This window comes from Myotis myotis, unplaced genomic scaffold (genome assembly GCF_014108235.1).
Source record: "Myotis myotis isolate mMyoMyo1 unplaced genomic scaffold, mMyoMyo1.p scaffold_m19_p_6, whole genome shotgun sequence".
NCBI lineage: Eukaryota > Metazoa > Chordata > Mammalia > Chiroptera > Vespertilionidae > Myotis > Myotis myotis.
In genome coordinates, this window is record NW_023416368.1 from 28,032,696 (window position 1) to 28,054,730 (window position 22,035).

At 53.4% G+C, this 22,035-nt stretch overlaps 1 protein-coding gene across 21 annotated transcripts in view; it reads right to left on the reverse strand.

Annotated features, from left to right (window-relative positions):
* Positions 1 to 1,926: 1,926 nt before the first annotated feature.
* The window catches only part of LOC118657761 (protocadherin gamma-C4), a 143,298-nt gene continuing 123,189 nt past the window's right edge, over positions 1,927 to 22,035 (reverse strand). For 20 of the 21 annotated variants that reach the window (XM_036312294.1, XM_036312297.1, XM_036312292.1 and 17 more), the window contains exons 2-4: positions 16,386 to 16,444; positions 9,200 to 9,288; positions 1,927 to 3,989 (exon numbers count right to left, since the gene is read on the reverse strand). In XM_036312294.1, the coding sequence (XP_036168187.1) occupies positions 3,763 to 3,989; positions 9,200 to 9,288; positions 16,386 to 16,444 (375 nt within the window). In that variant the 3' untranslated portion in view covers positions 1,927 to 3,762. Of the gene's footprint in view, positions 3,990 to 9,199; positions 9,289 to 16,385; positions 16,445 to 19,210; positions 21,832 to 22,035 lie in introns of those variants that run through there. The other variant, XM_036312279.1, reaches the window with a different exon arrangement.

The window sequence follows — 22,035 nt, forward strand, 5'->3', positions numbered from 1 at the left end:
TTGTAAAAAAGTTCAAGGTGTCCATCATGTGCTAGAAACTGGTTGAGGCCTAGAGAAGATTAATACATGGTGGCTTCTGCCCCACCATTTGCCCTCCATAAAGGCCCCAGTTCAAGACCCCCACTTCCTAATTGCTGCCTTTGGCTTGGACCCTGTTTTTAAATTCAGTTCTAGCTCCCGCCTCTCCATGCCCCCAGACGTCAGTTTCCTGGTAGTACCTGTGCCTCTTGATGAGGGAAACATCTGGCTCCCATTCTTCCAGCTCCCCTCCCCCCTTTGTTGGCCACAGACCACATTCCAGACTAGAGGGGCATACGCTGGGGTGGAAACCTGAGCCTGTCCAGCAGAGGTCAGAAGCCAGAGGTCATGCTCCAGATGACTTGCTGCTCAGAGTCATACTTGTTCGAGCACATTGAGACCTGCACAAAGAAACCTTACAATCTATGAGCAGGCCCAGAATAGGGCGGGAGGGGCCTGGAGAAGACCACAAACCCATTTGGGCAGGCTCTGGAACTGGAAATAAAGGCCTTTTAAATAGCCCTGGAGCCTGGGCAGCTGCCTCCCCAGTAGTTCTGGGGATGTGGGGGTGGGCTGCCTGCTTCCTCTCCTCCCCCAGAGGCCAGGCGTTTCTGACTCAGAGCTATATAGGCACACATACCAATTAAGGGACCAACCACAGCTGCTCACGCTCTGCTCTGAGAGTCGGCTGGGCTGCTGTGCCTAGAATAGAACCCAGGCGCCCGGCTGCCCGCCTTCCGCAGCCTGGCTTCCAGAAACGAAATCCCGCTTCCATCTCAGCAACCGCGCACACCACCCTCCCTCCCACGCAGGAAAGTCGCCCCCAGTTGCTTAGTTGGAAGGCTTGGTTTCCATGACAACAGACTTGCGCTGGCAGAACGCACGACCCGGCTCTGAGAGGCTCGGTACAGAGGAAGCCCAGAGACAGCCTCGTCCCTCCCGGTGGGTGGAAATACCCTCGCTGACCCTCTTGATAACAGTGGGTCTGCCTTTATGTCCTTCCGCCCCTCCCGGTCTTCCCTCCCTCTCCCTCTTGCGGCTCCTCAGGCTGCAGCAACCTCGGAGTCCCACTGTGCTTCCAGGAGGCAGGCGGAAGAGGCGGGGAGATGGGCGAGCCGACTAGTGAATGGAAAAGCGTGAGAGGGGGAGGAAGGAGGGAGGGCGATCTGGGGTGGGCTATCTCCTTGCCCTTTCAGCCTAGACCACCCTCACCCACCCCCAGGCAAGAAAGCGATGAGCTCTTCAATGTCCTTGGCTTTGTTGAGAGACGAGCGGGAAGGTGAATTCCAAGTGGGGAAACTGAGCCCCAGGACATAGATTCGGCCTTCAGAGAATCGCCTCCGGCATTCCCTCCCACTCCCGCGGTGTTCCCAAACACCCAGGCAGCAGGGGAGGAGGGGAGCAGGCAGAGGAGAGTCCCCGCCTCCTCCCGCGACGCCCGCTAGGGCGCTGGGGCTGGTGATTTCAGCGGAGAAGGGGGGGCACTAAGGAGACGTTCCCCGCCCCCTCTTCTGCGCAGTTTGCCAGGCGCCAACCCGCTTCCGCCCCCGCGCGCGGGTCTCCTCTTCTGCCTGGAGACTGGAGCTTAGACCCGTAACGGAGACAACGGCACGCTCAATTGCACACTGACACGCCACGCTCAAATACCCCCTCCCCCACAATGAACCCGCAAGCCGATTGCACACACGGCATACAGATCCACCAGCAGAGTTACCGTCAATCGCACACTATTACATATGCACACCGGTGTTGCAAGCATAAACAGTCACACAGACTCATGGCAATGACACAAAACCAAGATGCAAACACCATAATCGCCTCCCGATCCCAGGCTTCCAGCGTGCACTCCTCAGCTCATCCCGTCATCCAAACTTGTCAGGAGCCGCCATCGCTTACACAGAAACGTTCAACCTTTCAGAAGAAATCTTTTTATTATTTTTTTTCAAAGAAAAAAAGCCATATAAATATTAGAGTATAAAACTTGCGTGAGACACAGGAAAGGGATGGGGAGCTACGTGACTATGCAAAGAGAAGCGCTTATAGGAGTCAGTACCAGGGAGGGGGTTGCCGCAGTGCGTGGACACAGCACAAAACACAGCACGGGCCACCGCAGGCAGATTCAAGGACAGACGGCTGCGCGGAGCCCGCCGCCCGCTGCCCACTCGCCATCACGGAAAAGCACACCGCACTACACTATTGGCTATTCTACACCAGCCAAAGAGGGAGGCAGGGGGTCTCTACACTACTGTAAGGACGGGGGTGGGGTTCTAGCACAGCCCCGCTGGATGAACGGGACTGGGGAGAGGGAGGCAGAAGTGGGTTGCCGGGGGAAGGTTTATGCACAAGGAGGCACTGGGGACTTGAACCAGGCTCTGGCCACTAGGGGGTGGACTGAGGGCCTGGGCAGTGGCCTTCACAGAGAAGAGATGGCACCTGGCAAGGTGAAGGACCAAGGCTTGGGGAATGCAGGGGCCCCGCGGAGAAGCCTGATCCTGGGCTGAGAATTTCTGTCCACTTGGTCCCTACTCTAATCCCTTGCCTCCTCAACCCAGGGACCAAGAATGGCCTAGCTGGCCCTCCCTTCCTGCTGGGGTAGGAGGGAGGGGACACACTGATCGTTCCACTAGGGGGCACCTCTAGAGTACCCAGAACCCACAGAGCCCCTCTGACCTCTCCAGGGAACCGGGTCCCAAACCTGCTCAGAACTTCCTTAGACTGCAATGCCAGTTTAAATCCATTGGTGCTGGTAGCTCAGCCCAAAGCTGGCTGCTTGGGTGGAGCCTTGTATGTATGTGGTAGATGAGGGCTCAGCCTGGTGCCTGGTTTATGGCTGGAATTTGGGGATCTGGTCAGTACCCTGGGAACATACTGAGCCTCCTGCAAGACCCTGTTAACTAATGGGTCAAGATTTATCCACCCTCCCTCTCCCCATCCACATACACACCCTTCCCTCTTTACTTTACCACCATATACGGTCTTGGAACATGCAATGGAGTCTCTTGTTTGGGGAGGGGGCAGTCACAGCATGCAGTGGAAACATCAAACAATGAAAAACAAAACAAAACAAAACAAAAAACTGGTCCCTAGGGCATTGGGAAGAGGCATGGTAGCAAAATGCCCTCCCTAAATCCAGCAAGCATCACTACCATGGAATGGTGACCATGTCTCCTAAAACTTGAGCTTGGACTCGGGCTCTGGAAGGAGGTGAAGGGACTGGCACCAAACCATGCTTTGGGGGGAGTTTCAGAATTGAAGGAGAGGCCAAGAGGTCACGATGCCCTTTCAACTCTTCAGAATTATGAGCCTTTTTAGGTCACCAGGTACCTCAACACCCCAACCACCTTACTCAAAAAAGAGGAGCTGTGAAAAGAGTGGGCTGGGGTGGCATAGGTAGGAGGGAGGCAGGGGACGTTTGGGCCTGATTGAATTTGGAAGATGGAGGAGTTCAGCTCTAACTAAAGCAGGTGTGATAAATGATGTCTACACTAACCCCCCTACCCCCATGGGCACAGCAATTGATTGGATGGGGGTTCCCAGCAGAACTCCCTTTGCATATTCAATCCCCTGGGGACAGAAAGGGTGGTGTTGACTGGGCACTTGTTTCTGTTTCCCAAGGGGAGCATGGCCTGGGCCCCACCAGGATCCTGGGGGTGAGCCCTGAAAATCCCAGTCCTGGATCCAGGTAGGGAGAGGCTGGGCTGGTTGGGGGGAGGCGGCCCAGTGGCTCCAGGCCTGGCCTCCACATTACTTCTTCTCCTTCTTGCCAGACTTCTTCTTGTTGCCATTGCCACCTGCCGGGGCCTTGCCATCCCGTTTGCCCGCTGCGTTGGTCAGTGTGGCGTTGCTGCCAGGGATGTAGACATTCTGGCGGTAGTCGGGCACGTGCTGCAGGGTGAACTGGGGCCCGTAGCGGGCGCTCAAGCCCATAGTGCCAGCGCCTGCTCCCAGGGTGGAGCTCCCATCAGCGGCTTCTGCAGAGACAGGAAAGTCAGGGGCTAAACCGTGGGTCCCAACTGCCACTCTTTTTAAAAAAAATATTTTTTATTGATTTTTTTAAAACATATTTTATTGATTTTTACAGAGAGGAAGGGAGAGGGATAGAGAATTAGAAACATCAGTGAGAGAGAAGCATTGATCAGCTGCCTCCTGCACACCCACTACTGGGGATGTGCCTGCAACCAAGGTACATGCTCTTGACCGGAATCGAAACTGGGACCTTTCAGTCTGCAGGCTGACGCTCTATCCACTGAGCCAAACCAGTTAGGGCCCAACTGCCACTCTTAACAGTACAAGCAGTTAATGAATGCCTGCAAGACATCCAGCCCTGACCACTGGGAAGACCATCTCTACCACATAGGGTAGAGGTAAGGGGCTCTGGACTAACAGGCTAACTTTGATTCCGAGCTCTTTTAACCTATTCCCTTAAGGTAAGGGTTTAGAGTATGCTAGCTGTTCCTTCTCTTAGCGCCGAGGTGGCTTGCAAATCCTGTCCTAGCCCTTCTCAAGGGAGCCTCTCTGTTTCCACACTAGATTCTGGGCTTCTGGGGACCTTCAACTATGCTTTGTGCATCCTTTCCTCCTCTAACCAGGGCCTGGCACAGAGTAGGCAGTTAGTGGTTCTGTTATCAGTCAGGAGGGGGTGCTCTTCCAGGCATTCATTTCAGAATAGCGACTGCCGCCTGCTCTGTGCCAAGCACTTTGCTAGATGGTAGACGTGCATGATGGCTCCTGACCTCAGCGCAGCAAGCCAGTGAGGTCTGTGGTGTTATCCCTACTTCACAGATCAGGACAGCAAGGCTCAGAAGGTAAAAGACTAGGCCACAGCCACCCCAGCCAGCACAGGTTAGAGCAGGGGTGAGGCCTAAGTGTATGCAGAGTATCACCAGCAGCAGCAGCATGGCCCTCCACAATCCTCGCAGGGTAAAGGAGGGGACAGAAGATAGGCATGAGCAGTCTTCTATGAGGCTGAGTAGATGATCCCGGGACCAGACAGGCTCATGGTGTCAGAGCCAGTGCCCTGCCCAACTCCCCACTGTACAGGAGACACAGGCTTCCAGGGAAGTACAAATGCTGGCCCTGGCTCATCACCACCTGGGAGCTTGTTAGAAATGCAGACTCTCATGCCCAGCCAGCATGGCTCAGTGGTTGAGCACCGACCTATGAACCAGGAAGTCATGGCTCAATTGCCGGTCAGGGCACATGCCCAGGTTGTGGGCTCTATCCCCAGCGTAGAGTGTGCAGGAAGTAGCCAATCAATGATTCTCTCTCATCATTGATGTTTCTATTTCTCTAACCCTCTCCCTTCCTCTCTAACCTTCCTCTCTGAAATCAATAAAAACACAAAAAGAAAAAAGAAAAAGAAATGCAGACTCTCTGAATCTGCATTTTAACAAGGTGATTTGTTTTCACGTTGAAGGTGGGGAAGTGGGTTTTTGTGAGGCTTAAAAGGAGACAGTGCTTATCCAGTGCCCAGGCACCTGGCACATGTGCAATGTTAGCTGCTGTTGCCATCACAGTGTGTCACTGCTGAGTGTGTGTGTGTGTGTGTGTGTGTGTGTGTGTGTGTGTGTGTGTATGGGGAAGGAGCCAGGCGTTCTGATGGCTGAGTTCACAAGGGTATTGGAGCCCCCTGGCAGTGGGCAGGTTAAAGCCCCTGGAATGCCCGGCCCAGCCCCAGCCAGGCTGACGAGAGCTTTCCTCTCAGCCTCCCTCGGCCCCCACCCCGGGGACCCAGGGAGTGGGTAGAGTGGGTGACTAAAGCCGGAGAGGCTGAGTAATCCTGGGACACCAACCAGGGATTGAGAAATAGAGAGAGAAATATTTCAAAGAACGGCACAAGATGGGGGAGGGGCATAAGAGAAGGAAAGGAGGGATGAGCCTGGGTCTTTCCGCCTCCTCACTCCAGCGCTCAGGTTTCTACAGCCTCCAATTCAAGTCCCCAATCCCCAGATCAGAGGGCCTTCAGGGGGCGGGGAGGATGGGCTGGGAGGGAGGGAGCAGCTGCCACTTCCCTTTTCCTCCCCCAGCCCTTTCATTGGCTAACATTTCGGCTAACATTTCTCGGTTTCCCCTAATTCACTCTAGGAGGGTACTGGGACCTTGACTGCCCGCCCCCTCCCCTCCCACGTGCCCTCTTCCAGCCTGGGAACAGAGGGGATGGGGGAGGGGGCCAGATCCGGCTTTAAGAGCCAGGATTCAAGAGTGATTTAAGGGCCAGAGGGGAGACTTCAGAACTCAGAAGAGCGAGAGAGAGTGAGAGCGATAGGGAGAGCAATATTGAGACAGGACTTGGGAGAAACAGGGGGAAGAGAAAGAGAAACAGAAATAAAGGAAAGGCTTGACTGGGTAACTGGAAGCCAGGCCCACCCACACCTACAGGCACCCAAGATCTCTGAGGAGCACCAGGTTGGGTGCAAATGACTAAGCCAGCCCCTGCCGCCTCCTTCCCAGAGGCACAGGCCTGATGTTGGCCCAGGCCCTGTGAGGCGCAGTGGAGGTGAGCTGGACCTGAAGGGAGAAGAATGTTCCTAGAAAGAGGCTGCCACTTCGCTTCTGTCTGGTCAGCTCTGCCACTAAGGAGCTGTGTGACCGTGACCTGCTTGAGTCAGGCCCTAGTTTCACTGTCTGTAAATCTGTGGGGAAGAAGTTGGGGAGCAGACTCTGACCTGTAGAATGTATTCTCCAGTGGCCCCTCTCTCTACCCCTGCAAGAGCCACACTGGGCAGGGACCAGCATCTTCCCTCGTCCAAGAGAAACAGATGTTGAAGAGCAGCAAGAAGAACCTGGGCATCCTCTGGTTTGGAGGAGGTGGAAGTGGTACTGGCCTCCTCTCCAGCCCAGCTTTGCCTGGGGAAACAGCTCCAGGCACCATAATCTCCCCTTGCCTCCTGCCCTCCACCCAGGGCTGGGGCAGCAACTCTAGGGCAGTCCAGGAGGCCTGGTCAAGCGAGACCTCAGCCAGTTGAACTGCAGACCGCAGGCTCCTTGAGAGCACACCTCCTCCCTGAAATGTTTATTTAAGAAGCCTCCCAAGTGTACTTACTCTCTCCCTCTTACTCCCCCTCAGCAGCCCCACAGGCCTGGTTGGGCTGGACTCCAGGAACCTCTCTGGCTCCAGGGCAGGGAAGCGGGTGTGAAAGTGAGAGTAGGGCCTGACCCTGCCACCTCCACCCTCAGGGTCTGTTCCCCAGAGCCCAGGCTTACACTCAGGTCAGGCCCTGTGTGGGCCAGAGGCGGGGAGCCCTGAGAGGGAGGCCGGCCTGCAATGACCCAGGGGACCTTCTGAGAGGGTTTGGGGCCATAAATACTCCATTTCTGTTTTTAAAATGTGGATTTAGGCTAAAAAGCCTGCTTCCTGGCCTTAGGGCTCAAGGCCACAAGAGCTAAATATACCTGACTGCCTGTTTACTTCCCTCAAGAACCCAACTTGGCCTCTCCCCAGACCCAGCTGCCTCCCTCTTTCAAACTCAGCATCTGGCCTCTCTGGGCTGCACTCCACTCCATCCGGAATGCTGGTCGCCTTTGCCACTTTCCCCTTCCTAACCACAGTCCTGGCCCCACTCGGCCTCACAGACATCTGGAGGAAGCTTGCCAGACTTAGCAAGTAAAAACACAGGGTACCCAGTTCATATGAATTTCAGGTCAACAACAAGCAATTTTTTAGTGCTGTATGTCCCAATACTAATGTTTGGGACCTACTTATGCTAAAATATTATTTGTTGATTACCTGAAGTCAAAATTTAACTGATTGATCATCTTGTATTCTACCTGGCAACCCTAATCTTGGAGAATAATACAGGGCAGTGAGAATTCAGCCTCGATTTACTCAGCTAAAAGGGAAACAGAGGCTGGATCTCAAGGCAGACAGGGTCACTGTAGCAGAGAGAACATCAACTTGGGAGTTGGGCCAGGTTAGTGGACAAGTGACTTCTTAGTCTCTTGTCTGTCAGGTGGAAGTAATCAGACCTGCCTCGCAGAGCTGCTGAGAGGGTTCACGGACATGAGGCCCATAGAGCTTGTCTGGCGTGTGCCTGGCACAGGGGCGTGGTTATGGCGATTCTTGTTCTGATTTGATCTGCTTCTCTACCCACCAGCCCTCCAGTGACTATGGAAGGCCAGTGCCTTAATCCCCCACCATCCTCCATAGAAGCCCAGATGTGCTGCTCCAGACGCTAGGCCTTATTAATGGGCACTATTCTAATTCGGCCTTCTATCCACTCCTATGGATCAATAAAGATAATAATTAACCAGTCTTGGCCACTCTATATTGTGTCCTTACTCTCTGTTAATTCTGTGCTGAGGTCTTATATTAGGTCCTCTATCACGCCACAATGAGAGCTGTTATTACTGTGCCCCTGTTAGAGTCAGTGAAACTGAGGCCCAAAGGGGGTTAGTAACTTGCCCGAGGACTCTCAGTGCACAGGGGTGCCAGAATTTGGATCCATGTTGACCTGCCTCCAAACCCTGCGCTCTTCAATAGTAATGCTATCATTCTACTTCCCCTGTGCAGGACCCTTGTGACTTTTCAGGGACAATAACCATCAACAGAATCTCTATTGCATGTGAAGTTCTTTGCTAGCCTTAGCCTCGTGGGAAAACAAAAACCCTGCTCTGAGGGTGGGTAAGCAAAAAAAGAGAAGGGGTCTCACATATCCGGAGTCTGTTCTCTCTGCTGGGAACACCCCTCCCCCACATCCATGGATTGAGGGCCTATGTGCCAGACCTAGTACTTCGTGCTTTGTGGTATCATCTCATTTAGTCCTCAGGACAGCCCTCTGAGGTTGCTGCCCCATTTTCTTGGCTGAGGAAACTGGGGTGTAGAGAGATTAAGTAAATCGGTCAAAGTCACAAAGATGGTAAGTGGCAGAGCTGGGATCAGACTGATGCTCTTCCCTTCAGACTCTCTAGCACCACCCCCCACATGTCCTCGATGGACCTTTCCTTGTTCACTCCCCTGTGGCATCCCAGGACCCAATCCCTCAGCTGTTCCTCAACCTGGCTTAATGTTTTGGGGTGATGAATCCCTTAGAACCAGCAGAAAGACCCAGAGAAATTCTGCAGGGTGATAGCCAGTGTCAAGGCATGTGGCTATGGGATGCCCAGAGCCCCAGGTCTCCCAACCCATCTTAACACACACACACACACACACACACACACACACACACACACACGTACAACTCACCGCTGGCAGAGGCCAAGATCATGGCTTGCAGCATCTCTGTGTCAAACTGGTTGTTGGGCCAGGTGCCGGTTTCATCGCCATTTTGGGAGCTGGAGAGAGAGTGGGATGGTGAACACAGTGTCCCAAGCCAGCTTAGCTCATACCCTTCCTGTCCTCTTCCAGGGCTCCCAAATCCAGTACCCTATCCCCCCTATCCCCAGGACCCCCTCCCTTTCAGCAAGGTAGTGGGTAATTTCTATAATCCTTCAGAAGCCAGCCCCCTCCCCCCCCACCCCATTTGTCAGTCCTCCAAACAGCTCTTCACTGTCTCAGGCATGTCTCAGACACTGGGGCCCTTAGACAGGATAAACTGTGACTTGCTCCCCGCCCCCCATGAGAGAGCAGTGCTTACTGTCACCATGAGGGAGATAGGCCTCTCCCCAGGGCAGTGAAGGAAAGATATGGGAGCCAGAGAAAGGGGTGAGAACCTAGGGACAAGGGGGTGGGGAGGGAGAACTCCTGGAGCAGGGAGGCTTGCTAAACCCTCAGGATAAAATCCAGGGCACATAAGGACACGCCCCTCCTATTTTATAAGAACGCCCCCAGCCTCTCCCAGATATTCTGCTATCACTTTTTCCAAGGAGGCACTTCCCTAGTTCCTCAAGCTCTCTCACAGCAAAGCCTGGGAAGACACGCCCGTTCCCAACCTCTGCCTTGGTAAAATAAACAGACTGTCAGGGGGATCCCTAAGCCCACCAGCTCCAGCTCTGAATGCAAGGCTGTCTCGTGCTTCCTACTGCAGCACCTAATTAAGACCTTTAGTTGCTCCAACTGTTGAGAAAAGCAAGGAGTGACTCACAATGGTTAAAAATGCCAACCCATAAAAGAGCCCTAAGGAATTCTCCCAACTTGGGTTTTTCCCATAAGTGACTATTTCCAGCTTTTTTTGAATTTTCAAGGATTAAATCATTTCCATTTTTGAGGAAAGGGGGGAAGCACCCTGACACACACACAGTCTGTTAGGGGACCCTTGGCATCATCGGGCACTCCAAGTTCTCAGTAAATATTTGGTGCCTGAGTGGATGGGAAAAGGTCATGGAGAGTGTTAGGTCACTGTGAGGATTTGGCAACAGGAGAGGGGAGACCTGAAGGCATGAGTGTGTGTGTGCGTGTGCGTGTGTGTGTGTGCGTGTGTGTGTGCGTGTGTGTGTGTGCGTGTGTGTGTGTGCGTGTGTGTGTGTGAGTGTGTGTGTGAGTGTGAGTGTGTGTGTGTGTGCGTGTGTGTGTGTGTGTGAGTGTGCGCGCGCAAAATATTAACAAAGGCAGTAGAGCAAGGAAGCAAGCAAGGAAATTTACAAGAATTTCCAAAGAGCATTTTGGAAGCATTATATTCATTTGAACAATTGCAAAAAACATTTTTACTGAGTTAAGCAGTTCAGCCTTTATTCTGAAATTTTAATTGGATATGTTTGCATTAAAAAATAATAATAGCCCTGACCGGTTTGGCTCAGTGGATAGAGCGTCAGCCTGCAGACTTAAGGGTCCCAGGTTCGATTCCAGTCAAGGGCATGTACCTTGGTTGCGGGCACATCCCCAATAGGGGGTGTGCAGGAGGCAGCTGATGGATGTTTCTCTCTCATCGATGTTTCTAACTCTCTATCCCTCACCTCTCCCTTCCTCTCTGTAAAAAATCAATAAAATATATATTTTAAAAAAATAAATAAATAAATAATAAATAATAATAATAACCTTAAAATAGTAACAAATAATGCATCTAGGTAAAAAAAGTATTCAGGCCCAGCTGGGTGTGGCTCAGCGGTTGAGAGTTGACCCAGGAACCAAGAGGTCACCGGTTCGATTCCTGGTCAGGGCATATGCCTGGTTTCGGGCTTGATCCCCAGTGGGGGGTGTGCAGGAGGCAGCCGATCAATGATTCTCTCTCTCATCATTGATGTTTCTATCTCTCTCTCCCTCTCCCTTCCTCTCTGAAATCAATAAAAATACATTAAAAAAAAAAAGTATTCAGGTGTTCATCATACTATTCTTTCAACTTTTCAATAGATTTGAAACATTTCAAAGTAAAAAATTGAGGGGTCAAATGAAGTCATCTAGGAGAAGGTGTGGTGTTGTGGGCAGAGGAAGTGACATCCCTGAGGTGGGAGAAGCTTGGCGGTGAGTTTAAAGGACTAAAGGAAAGCCAGTGTGGTCCCGCCAGGGGAGGTGTATCAGGGCCTGGGCCTGCAGAGCAGACGCTAAAGATTTTAGTCCCATCCTAAGAGCTCTGGGAAGCCACTGAGAGGTTTAAAAGGGGCTGACATGATTGGATTTAGGTATTTAAAGAGCACTCTTGCTCCTGTGAGAGGACTGAGGGTTGGGTTACCTCTGGGAGGACAAGAGCCCAGTGATAGGGCCTCAGCCACCTCTCTCTCCAGAAGTCCTGACTCAAGCCTGACAGAGCTGCTGTGGGCCTGCCTGAGGGCGCAGGATTGAGGCAGGCTCAGGCCTAGGTGAAGGGCCTAATGGGGACAGAGTGGGGACAGCAGATGGTGGGGACAGCCAGGGGAAGAGCTTTGGGGCTGTGAGGTAGAAAATAGGGTCAGATACCAGGTTAGGAGGATGCCCTGTGGAGGTGGGTAGTGGTGTTGAGGGAATAAAGGTGAGTGGAAGGAGGGTGGGCTGGAAGATTCTAGGGAAACTGTTGAAGGTTGGAGGCCAAGCACCTGGGCAGGCTGCCAGCTCTTTAAAGGAGATGAATGAAGTGGGAGAGACTGCTTTCTGAACCATTTGCTGAGAGCTTCCTATTTCTGGACATTGGGCTGACTGGGATATATATATATATCATCTATTTCAGCCTCAGAACCACGTGCATTAAGTGTTATGATTATCCCTCTTCCCTCTTTTCCAGCAGATGAAATCAGGGCTCTGAGAAGTTGAGAAACTTTCCCAAAGTCACACAGCTGGTAACTGTCAGAGCTGCAACTGAAATAGTCCTAAGGTGACTCCAACACCACACTGGGCTTCAGCAGGGAGGCCTGGACCCCGGCAGAAGGTAGAGGGGACTCTTCCAGAATTTGGAAAACAATGAAAAATAAAAGTGGAGGAGAGAGACTACATCTAATTGATCATTTTCCAAGCACCCACTATGTGTCAGTGCCTGTGACAGGCCCTGGGACTTAAGAGATGATAGATACAGTGCTCGCCCTAAGGAGCCTGTATCCGGCTGTGCTGGGTGTGTGTGGGGAGCAGCCCAGAGGCTGGGCTTTGAGAAAATGTTTCCTGAATCAGGCCCTAAAAAAGAAGAAACCTGGGGAAGTCACTCCTGACAACTGCCTGGATTTAAATGATAAAATATAAATGCATATATATTTTTTTTTCAGTGCAGTAAAAACCTATCAGCATTTAAAAATATACATATACAGGGTTGGGGGAAAAGTAGGTTTACAGTTGTTCATATGGAAAAAATACAATAACTAATAAATAATAATACAAGAGTAAACTCTGTGTTTCACATACTCACAACTATAAACCTATTTCCCCCCACCCTATATCTGGGGCTATTATGCAACAATTAAATGACTTTTCAATAATTTTTTATAGACTTTGGGGAATTTTTTGTGCTATATTGCAAAGAACACCACCCCCCCGAAAAAATAAATGAATAGTATGATTTTAATTACTATAAAGAAAAAAAAATGGTGAGAAATATACCAGGTACTGGGAATGAAAGTTCTCAGTATTCTGTGAGCAAATTCATAAACAATTCATTTTATTATTCTCTCTACTTTTGTATAGATTTAAAATTTTTCATATTAAAAAAAATGTTAGTGGTGTTTTCCCTGGGTTGTGAAATTATGAGTACTTTTTCTTTGAAATTTTGTTCTCTATTTCTCATGTTTCCATAATGAGCATGAATTATTTTAAAAACAATTGCTAATTTGTTGAATGAGAGCAGGGATGGTGTCTCTCAGAGGAGGGTGGGGAGGAGGGAAGGGTAGTGGGAAACCATTAAAGAGAACAGAGTGGGGAGAGGGGAAGCTGAGTGGGGACGGTCTCCTCTGTGCAGAGGCTGGGAACAGCTGCAAGGAGGGGCGTGGTTACAGCCTGAGAAGGGGAAACTGGCTTGCAGGATTCAGACCTCCAGACAACAGCTGTTGGGGTCAGAAGCCAAAAGGTGGAGAGGAAGAGCGCCTGGCAAGCAAGAACTGCAGAACTTGGGTCTTTCCCCCCTTTGTCTAGGCAATGAGACCCAGTGCTGGCTTGAACTTGAACCAGGTTTACTGAGGAACTCAACATGAGCCCTATTCAACCTGGTGGCCAGTAGCCAGGGTGGTGGGGAAGGAAATGGGGCAGAAAGGCAGTGGAGGGCTGGAACCAGGGTTGGACTGAATAAGCAATCTCCCTTCCTCGTGCCCACACTCCAATTTACTCATCAGGATGGCTGCGCAGGAAACGCCCCATCATGCTGTTGATCACCACAGGGCCTTCGCATATGCTCTTCCCTCTACCTGGAATGCTCTTAACTTTTTCCTGCAGCTGGTTAATTCATATTCATCCTTCAGATCCCACACAGCCTCCTTTCCTCCTGGACATCCTCCTGCTCCCTGACCAGGTCAGATCCCTATGTTATGCTCTCACTACGAGGCACTGCTCTTCATAGCACTTATGAGAACCGCAATCATATATGTGTGTGTGTGTGTGTGTATGTGTGCATGCGTGTGCGTGCACGCGCGCGCGTGTGATTATTTGGTTAGTATTTGTCTCCCTCAATACTGTAAACTCCTGAGAACAGGGAGTATGTCTTTTTATACCTAGGACACTACCTGGCCTACAGTCGGTCTTACTATTTATTGAATGAAGAAGGGAAGTTGCAGTTACTGGACTGGGCCCCTAACGCTTATTTCATCTGGCCATTTGGAGCTGGATCAGAACTGTTTGTCCCATCCCCATCTGGCCGGGAGAGCTCCTGAGCCTTCTCCATTTCCCCAAGAGCTCCCGCATTGTATGTCAGGCCACCCAGTCTCTCATTTGATGAAAAGGGACTTGAGGCAGGGGTAAGGTGCGCAACCCAGAGCAATTGGTGGGACCTCCAGGTTCAGCAATGACTTCTGCCCTGGCTAGTATATGTCCTGAGGTGCGGTTGGGAGGAGGGTGGGGAAAGGGGACACAAATTGCTCTGTACTTCTTTCTCATCACCCCAGCTCAAATGTCACTTCCTCCTGGAGGCCTTCTCTACGCCCTCCACCACTACACTCACATTACCCTCTTCTTTTCAGAACTTGCTATGATTTGAAACTAGACATTTTTGTGTGTGATTTGCTGTTCATTTTCTGTCCTCTCTGCTGGCATGAAAGCCTATGAGTTCAAGAATCATGTCTGCTTGTTCACTTTTATAGGCCAGTGTTTAGCACAGGGACTAGCTCATGGTAGATGCTCAATAAATATTTTTTGAATGAATACATGAATGACCTAATGGATGAGAAGGCTGGCAAGGCCAGTGGGGAGGAAGGGGACAGTTGGGTTCAGGACAGGGCAAGCGCAGTCCAAAGGATCTGGTTTGTTGCCTTCTAGGGGCCTTCTAGGAAGTGCCTGGAGATCCTAATACCAGTGGCAGGACTGCACTTGCCCAGGAGCTGGAGTCTCCATCCTATACCAAGGTCTCCTGGGTTCTTGTGGCAGTGAGGGCGCAGTATCTGTAGCATCTGGGGAACTGTGGGCAGCAAGAGTCTGACCAGCGAGGAGGCAGGAAGGCAGACTAAGCTCTGCCCCCCCCCCTCCTCCAGGGATCCTTGGACTCCTCCAGGCTCCTGACTTCCAATAGGGAGGCCTGGCCCAGAGCCCACTCACTCCCCTCAGACCAACTGAAGGTCTTTCTGCTGAAATTTCCCTCCTCCCCCACCCACAGGGGGTTCCTGTCTCAGCAGGAATTCATACCAGATTGAAATGAGCAGCTGGGGCAGCCTAGATGGGAGGGTGTGTGTTGGAAAGCACTGATCAAAGGCTCTGTGTGTGAGGGGCCTGGGGAGGGAGAGAGGTGGGGACGATGTGTGTGCTGGCTTGCCCACAAGTCCAAAGAAATGAGAGACAGACAGAGACACTGAGCAAAAGACAGGATAAAAAATAGAGACAGAGAGAGATAAATAAAGAGAAACAGAGAAAGAGACTCAGTGAGGCAGAAAAGGACAGACCACAGTTACAGAGACATGTAGAGAGAGACAGACACACAGAGGCTGAGCATAGAGAGGACAGCAGAAATAGTGAGGGATGGAGGAACAAAAACTGGAGACAGAGGAACACAAGGACACTAGCAACAGATGAAAGAGGGAGAGACAGAACAGAGATCAAGGATGGAGACAGGGAGGCAGAGACAGAGAGAAAAGGAGAACTGACTGTGACTGGGAAGTCACATTGATTCATTGATTCCACATTTATTGAGCACCTAGCCATGGCAGGCGTAGTGTGAGGCACAGATCAACGCCAGTAGATACAATGGTAGGAACAGAGAGGCAGCAATAAATACAGAAACTGAGATAGAGACCAAGAAAAAGGGAGAGGCCGAGAATGTAAACTGACAGAGACTGAGGGGCAGGTGCAGAGATAAGAGAGTGGCAGAGACAAAAGGCCTGCTGGACTGAGAGGGTAGAACCAGTGGGGGGCCTTCAGGGTGGCCCGGAGGAGGGTCAGGGCCAGGAAGACCTGCCCTAGAGCTCTCCCTCCTCAGCCCCACCTCCAGCTGTGCTGTCTCCCTTCCCCCACAGCTGCCCGACCTCCCTCTCCTCCTCTGCTCTTTCCTGCAGGCTCCTCCTCTCCTCCTCCTGCCCCAGGTTTCTCGGCCTGAACCCCAGGTCAGGATGGAGCCCAGCTCCATCCAGAGTGGGGGGATGTAGGCAGTAGATGGGTTAATAAGCTCCCTCCCCTACCCAGAGACCACCTTAAAACCACCTTGTGGTCCCACAGAGGCCCCAGGAGACAGGACAGGTTTCCTGTGGTGGGAGAAGAGAGGGGATGAGCACATGACCTGAGCTTCCAAAATAGCCTCTTCCCTCTGGGATCTGTGTAAGAGCCTCCAGGACACCAGAACCTCCCTGAAATCTGGAACTGAGGGAAGAAGCCATTCGTAGCAAATGCTGAGCCCTCCCCCATCCCCTCTCACGTCATCACTGAGAAAATGCCGCAGAGAAGAGGGTGGGCTGGAGAGGCAGTCACCTACCCGCTGGTGCCGGGTCTCTGGGCCTGAGAGAAACGCCAGTCCGTGTTGGGTGGGGCTTGCTGTGGAGAAAACAGAGGGAAATGGGCTGAGTACCCTGGAGAAGTCTGAATGTTACCGACCCCTGGGGATGGGCCTGGAGGCAGAGAGGGAAGTGCACACAGAGAAGAAACTGGTGTCAGATGGGGGGTGGGGGGACTCATCTTCAGAGACAAAATATACCTCAGGTTTCAGGGGGTACGGAGACAGATAAAAACATTTATCTGAGCACAGTGAGCAAACCCGGATCCCTTTGCTAAAGAAACCGCCCCTTCCTCCCTGGCCCCCAGTCCAGACTTCTGAGCTGAGACTCCAGGGCTAAAGTGTCTTCCGCAGAACCCAGAACCGAGGGGAGGGGTGCAGAGGAGGCCCCCAAATGTGGCCGTTGAGAACCCTGCCAGCCCCAGAAAGAATTTATTCAGCTCCTCAGCTGGGAACAAAGCTTCCGCTGCAGCAAGATGGCTGCTGCCTGGGTAACCCTTTTTGTGCCAGGTTGTGCTGTAACATACTCAGAGGGACGCCTCCTCCAGGCCCTTGGCAATCAAGGGTCCCTTCCCACAGCTAAATACATTATTAATTTAGGAGTCATGCCAGACGGGGCCTTTGCAGGGCATCCAAGCCCCAGGACACCTCTCGCCCCCATAACTCGGTGCCAGACAATGACTGTGTCTAAGGAGGAGAGAACAAGGCTCCTCTGTCTGGGACAGAAACTGCTGGATGGAGCCCAGCAGAGATCAAGCTCCCACAGCCTCCAAGCAGAGCCAACCAAGTCTCCAGGGCTCCGGAGGGGCCAATCTGGAGCCATCTCCCACCTGGAGGAAGCGTGGGACTCTGGCCAGCCACCTCTCTCCCAGCCTCTCCCGGGGGTGTGTCATCCCATCACACACACACTCCTGAGCTTTCTCCTCACCCTTCTGGGGTGTGCTAGTAACTAATTCTCACACTCACTCCCAGGAGCGGAGAAGGAGGTGTGAGCATCTCCGGTGACACTGGGGAGAAGGAAGACCCATGGCTGCCAAATGACTCACTCGGAGCCTCACAGGTGGCAGTGATGTGAGCAGAACCCAGAAACATAGCCTCCCAGGTGCAACAGGAGTCACCAGCACCGTCTGGGGCTGCCCACCCTCAGCCACCGTATCTGTAGAGACAGCAGAATCTACACGGAGACACAGGTATCCTGACAGTTCGGAGGAGAGGAGCTGGGCGAAATTCAAAACCTGCAAAAGGACGCGGGTCCACCTTTGTTCCGTTAGGGCCGCTCTGGGATAAGGAGCCCCAGGAGACCTTTCTCCACTTGGGAGACCCACCTCTACCCCATCCCAGCAGATGCAGACATCCCTGCTGTCCTCCAGCGTTCCAGTGTCCTAGTTCTGCTGGCATTAGGCAGACCTCGCTTAGGTCTTCCTCCATCACTTACCGGAGGACTTGAACAAGTCACGTGACCGCTGTGAAACTGTCCTGAGGTGGGGATGCTAGTACCTCTCCAAGGAAAGTGTTGGAGGAGCAAATGAGATGTGGCTCTCAGAGGAGGTGTGTAGTGAGCCCTCCCAGTCAGCTATCACACTCTCACCGGGGTCTTGTTCCAAAATATGATTCTAATTCCGTGGGGGCAGGGTGAGGCACAGACATATTGTGAATAAAAGCTCCTGGAGTTGTGGCACCTTATGCTTTGTTACTATTATAGTTTCTCCATACATGAGGGCACCCTGGCACCTGGCAGAGGCTGTGGCTCTCCATCAGCCAGAGAAGGGAGGATGTGCCAAAGTCTCCGATACTTTGGTCACCCCCAAAGCCCAGGTCTGAGATCTCTGGACACATGTGGTCACGACGGAGCCAAACACCGATCTCTGCGCGTCCAGAGCCGGGTGCGCCAGGCTCCCACTTCCCGCGAGAGGACAGTGCTGCGGGTGGCACTGAGGTCCCAGGCTGCGGATCCTACAGCAGCTGCCTCGTTCTCCCGGGGCCGGACCCCAGGGCACCTCGGACCACCTGGCCGAGGCTTCTGGGCTGGAGGCCTAGCGGGATCGGCCGGCCCGTGGGTCATAGAGTCCCAGCCACCGCACCTTGAGCGCCCGGACTCGCTCCCGCGCTCTGGACGCCCCAGCCCACCCGGAGGCGACCGGTCCGGCCCGGGACAGCACCGGCATGACCTGGGACTGTCACCAGGGTGCGCAGTCAGCGGTGAGTACCTCGGAGGGAGCGGGACGGAGGGAAGCTGTGAAGGGCTCAGGGGCAGCCTGTGGTGTGACCCGCAGCTGGTAGTGTGGGCGGCGCGAGTCCCAGCCCCAGTGCGAGGGCGTGAGCGGCGGGAACCCTGCGCGCTCGCCCCTGCCTGTCCACAGATGCTTGTTTGGATGGGGGAGTAAGGAAGGCTGAGAATAACAGCGAAGTTCCAGATCCCGGGAGTTGGGAGAAACTTAAGAGGGAACTTAGGCGGCTGGCTGTGGCCGTGGGTCTGTGACTGCCTCCAGCCTGGACCCCGACCCCCGCGGAAATCGCTGGCAAGGTCGCCGGGGCCCCAGCCTTTTCGGAGTTGTGGAGGCAGGGGCGGTCCTATCACCCTGGGACGCGATCGCCCCACACCTCCCGGGGGCTCAGAGCCGCATCCCTGTTTGGCCGCACCTCTGGCCCCCGCGCAACCTGTCCGAATGGTCCCCACAATCGGGTGAGACGCCGCTAGCAGCTAGCAGCCGAGCTCGTGTGAGCGGGGTGGGTGCAGGTTCAAAGCCCCTAAGATCTGGCCGGGCAGCTGCTCCATTGCCGCCCGCGGATCGCGCTGAGCCCCTCACCTGGCTCGGCTCCCGCAGCGTGTTAGAGCGGGACCGGAAGGCGTCGGGCTCCAGCGCCAGGGCTGAGGGCTGCTGGACGCCGAGGGGCCTTAGAAAGGTGAAGTCACTGCCGTCCGAGGCTGGTGAAAAGCACGTCCTGTAGCAGTGGCTCTGTGAGTCCGCGGGCCGCAGCGTCACCTCCATGTACTTGAGCGTGCCATCCGAGCTCACCTGCAGGTTGGGGCTGGACTGCTTGTAGTAGTCCCTGGAGGGCGAGTCCTGGCGCTTGCAACACCCGCCCGCGCCCCCCTCCCCATCTGCCTGCCCCCGAAGGCACTTAGCTGACAGAAAGGTGAAGGTGACTAAGGATAACAGACTGACGGCTGCGAGGGCCACAATGAGGTAAAGGGTAAGGTCTGACCGCTCAGGAGGATGTGTGAAGAAGTCGCTGGATTTGGGCATTTCCTCAGGGTCCCCATCCTCCAGAACCAGGAGCACTGTGGCCGTGGAGGAGAGTGCAGGGTCACCGTTGTCCCTCACCAGGACCACCACCTGCTGGGTGTCAGAGTCCTCCTCCAGCAGGGCCCTGGCTGTGCGCACCTCACCCGTGTGTGCCGACACCAGGAACAGTCCTGGGGCTGTGGACTGTGGCAACAGCGAATAAGAGAGCCATGCGTTGTGGCCTGCATCCGCATCCACAGCTGTCACCTTGGTGACCAAGGAGCCAGGAGGCGCAGAGCGAGGGAGACGCTGGGGGGCTGGGAGTTCCCAGCCGGGTCTTGGGTGCAGCACAGCCGGGGCATTATCATTCTGGTCCAGGACAAACACATGCAGAGAGGCGTTGGCATGCAGCGGGGGAGAGCCAGAGTCTCGCACCCCCACCAGGATCTGCATCATCTGCAACAATTCGTAGTCAAAGGTGCGTTGGGCAAAGACCCGCCCATCCTCGGGGTTGACATATACAAAGGAGGAGGCTGGGGCTCCCTGAATCTGATTCCCTATGATGGAGTAGGTGAGCCGGGCGTTATCCCCGGTGTCTGGATCGGAGGCAGCCACAGTGCAGAGAAGGGAGCCTGGAGGCCGGTTTTCCGGGATGTAAGCAGTATAGAGCTGCTGGGTGAAGTAGGGGGCATTGTCATTAACATCGGAAATGTTGAGCCTGATGGTGAGATGTGTGTGCAGGGAAGGTGAGCCTGCGTCACTGGCCAGCAGCTCAATGATATAGTGGGATGTGGCCTCACGGTCCAAGGGCTGGCTGGTTAGCAGTGAGTAGTGGTTCTCAGAGGGCTTAATCTGAAAAGGCAGGTCTGGAGAGATATCAAGGCTCACTTCACCGTTCCTCCCCGAGTCTCTGTCCCGCACATTAAACAATCCCACTACTGTGCCCACTGGTGTGCTCTCCAGGACCGGGTTGACCAAAGAGGCCAGTAGTACCTCTGGGGCATTGTCATTGGCATCCCCCACATCCACTTGAATCACACAGTGGCCTTCCATGGCTGGTTGTCCCTGATCACGGGCCCTTGCATGAATTTCATAGAAACTTGACTCCTCAAAGTCTATGGGACCCAACACATGGATTGCTCCACTGCTAGGATCTAGGCCAAAGAGATTCCGCACTGCTTCAGATGTATGGTCTCCAAAAGAATAGTCTAGTTGGCCATTGGTGCCTTCGTCCGGATCAGTGGCATTGAGGCGGAGCAGCAGTGTACCCATGGGTGCATTCTCTGTGAGTCCCACACGAAGAACTGAGGACTGGAAGGTTGGAGCATTATCGTTGATGTCCAGCACCGTGATAGAGATAAGGGCGGTCCCTGAGCGGGCTGGGACACCCCCATCCACAGCAGTGAGCACCAACTGATGTTTTGCCTGAGCTTCACGGTCCAGCTGCTGCTCTAGCACCAGCTCTGGGAACAGCTTCCCATCTTTTAGGGTCTTCACATTCAGAGAGAAGTGGTTGTTGGGGCTCAGAGTGTAGAAGCTCACAGTATTGGTGCCCACATCTGGATCCTGGGCACTATCTAGTGGGAATCGTGCCCCCAATGCAGCTGATTCTGAGATGCGTATCTCTCGCTCAGGGCTGGCAAAGCTAGGAGAGTTGTCATTGAGATCCAGGATCTCTACCTCTACACGGATTAGTTCCAGTGGGTGTTCGGTCACCACCTGGACTGGCAACAGGCAGCTGGTACTGGCTCCACACAGGCTCTCTCGGTCAATCTTTTGATTTACTGCCAGACCACCACTCATCAAGCTCAGGGAAAAATAGTGCCCCTTTTCCTCAGAGCCCAACCGCAGTCCACGGCTCATCAGATCTGTCACCTTTAAGCCTAGATCCTGAGCAACATTTCCCACCAGCGTCCCCGGCTCAGACTCCTCCACCACTGAGTAACGAAGCTGCCCAGACACCCAGCCCCAGCAGCACAAGGACAACATGCACAGCACTTGCCATTTCCCAGCGAGCTGTGGGGGTATCTTGGGCCCCATGACCCAGAAGTCCCTCCTGGACACTGACTCTGTGCTGTCCTGTCTCCAAGGTAGACCCAGGGCTTGGAATGTAGCAGCTGAAATCTCTTGTGTCTCCTTCCAGCCTCTTAAAAACTGCTCTGAGGTTTGTCTGCCTGCAGCAGTTCCTCTTAGTCACCGAATGGCGGGGGTGGGTGGGGGGGAAGAGGGAATTAAATCTGAGTGGAGCTGGGGAGCTGGGGGAGGAGAGGCGGGCAAGAAGAGCAGATCCCCCACCTCAGCTCTTAGTCTGATTGGCCAAAAAGTCTGTCTGCTCTCAACCAATTATGAAGTCTCCTCAGTCCTGGAAACCTTAGGAACAGGCTGCAAATCTGTGTCACAGAAGC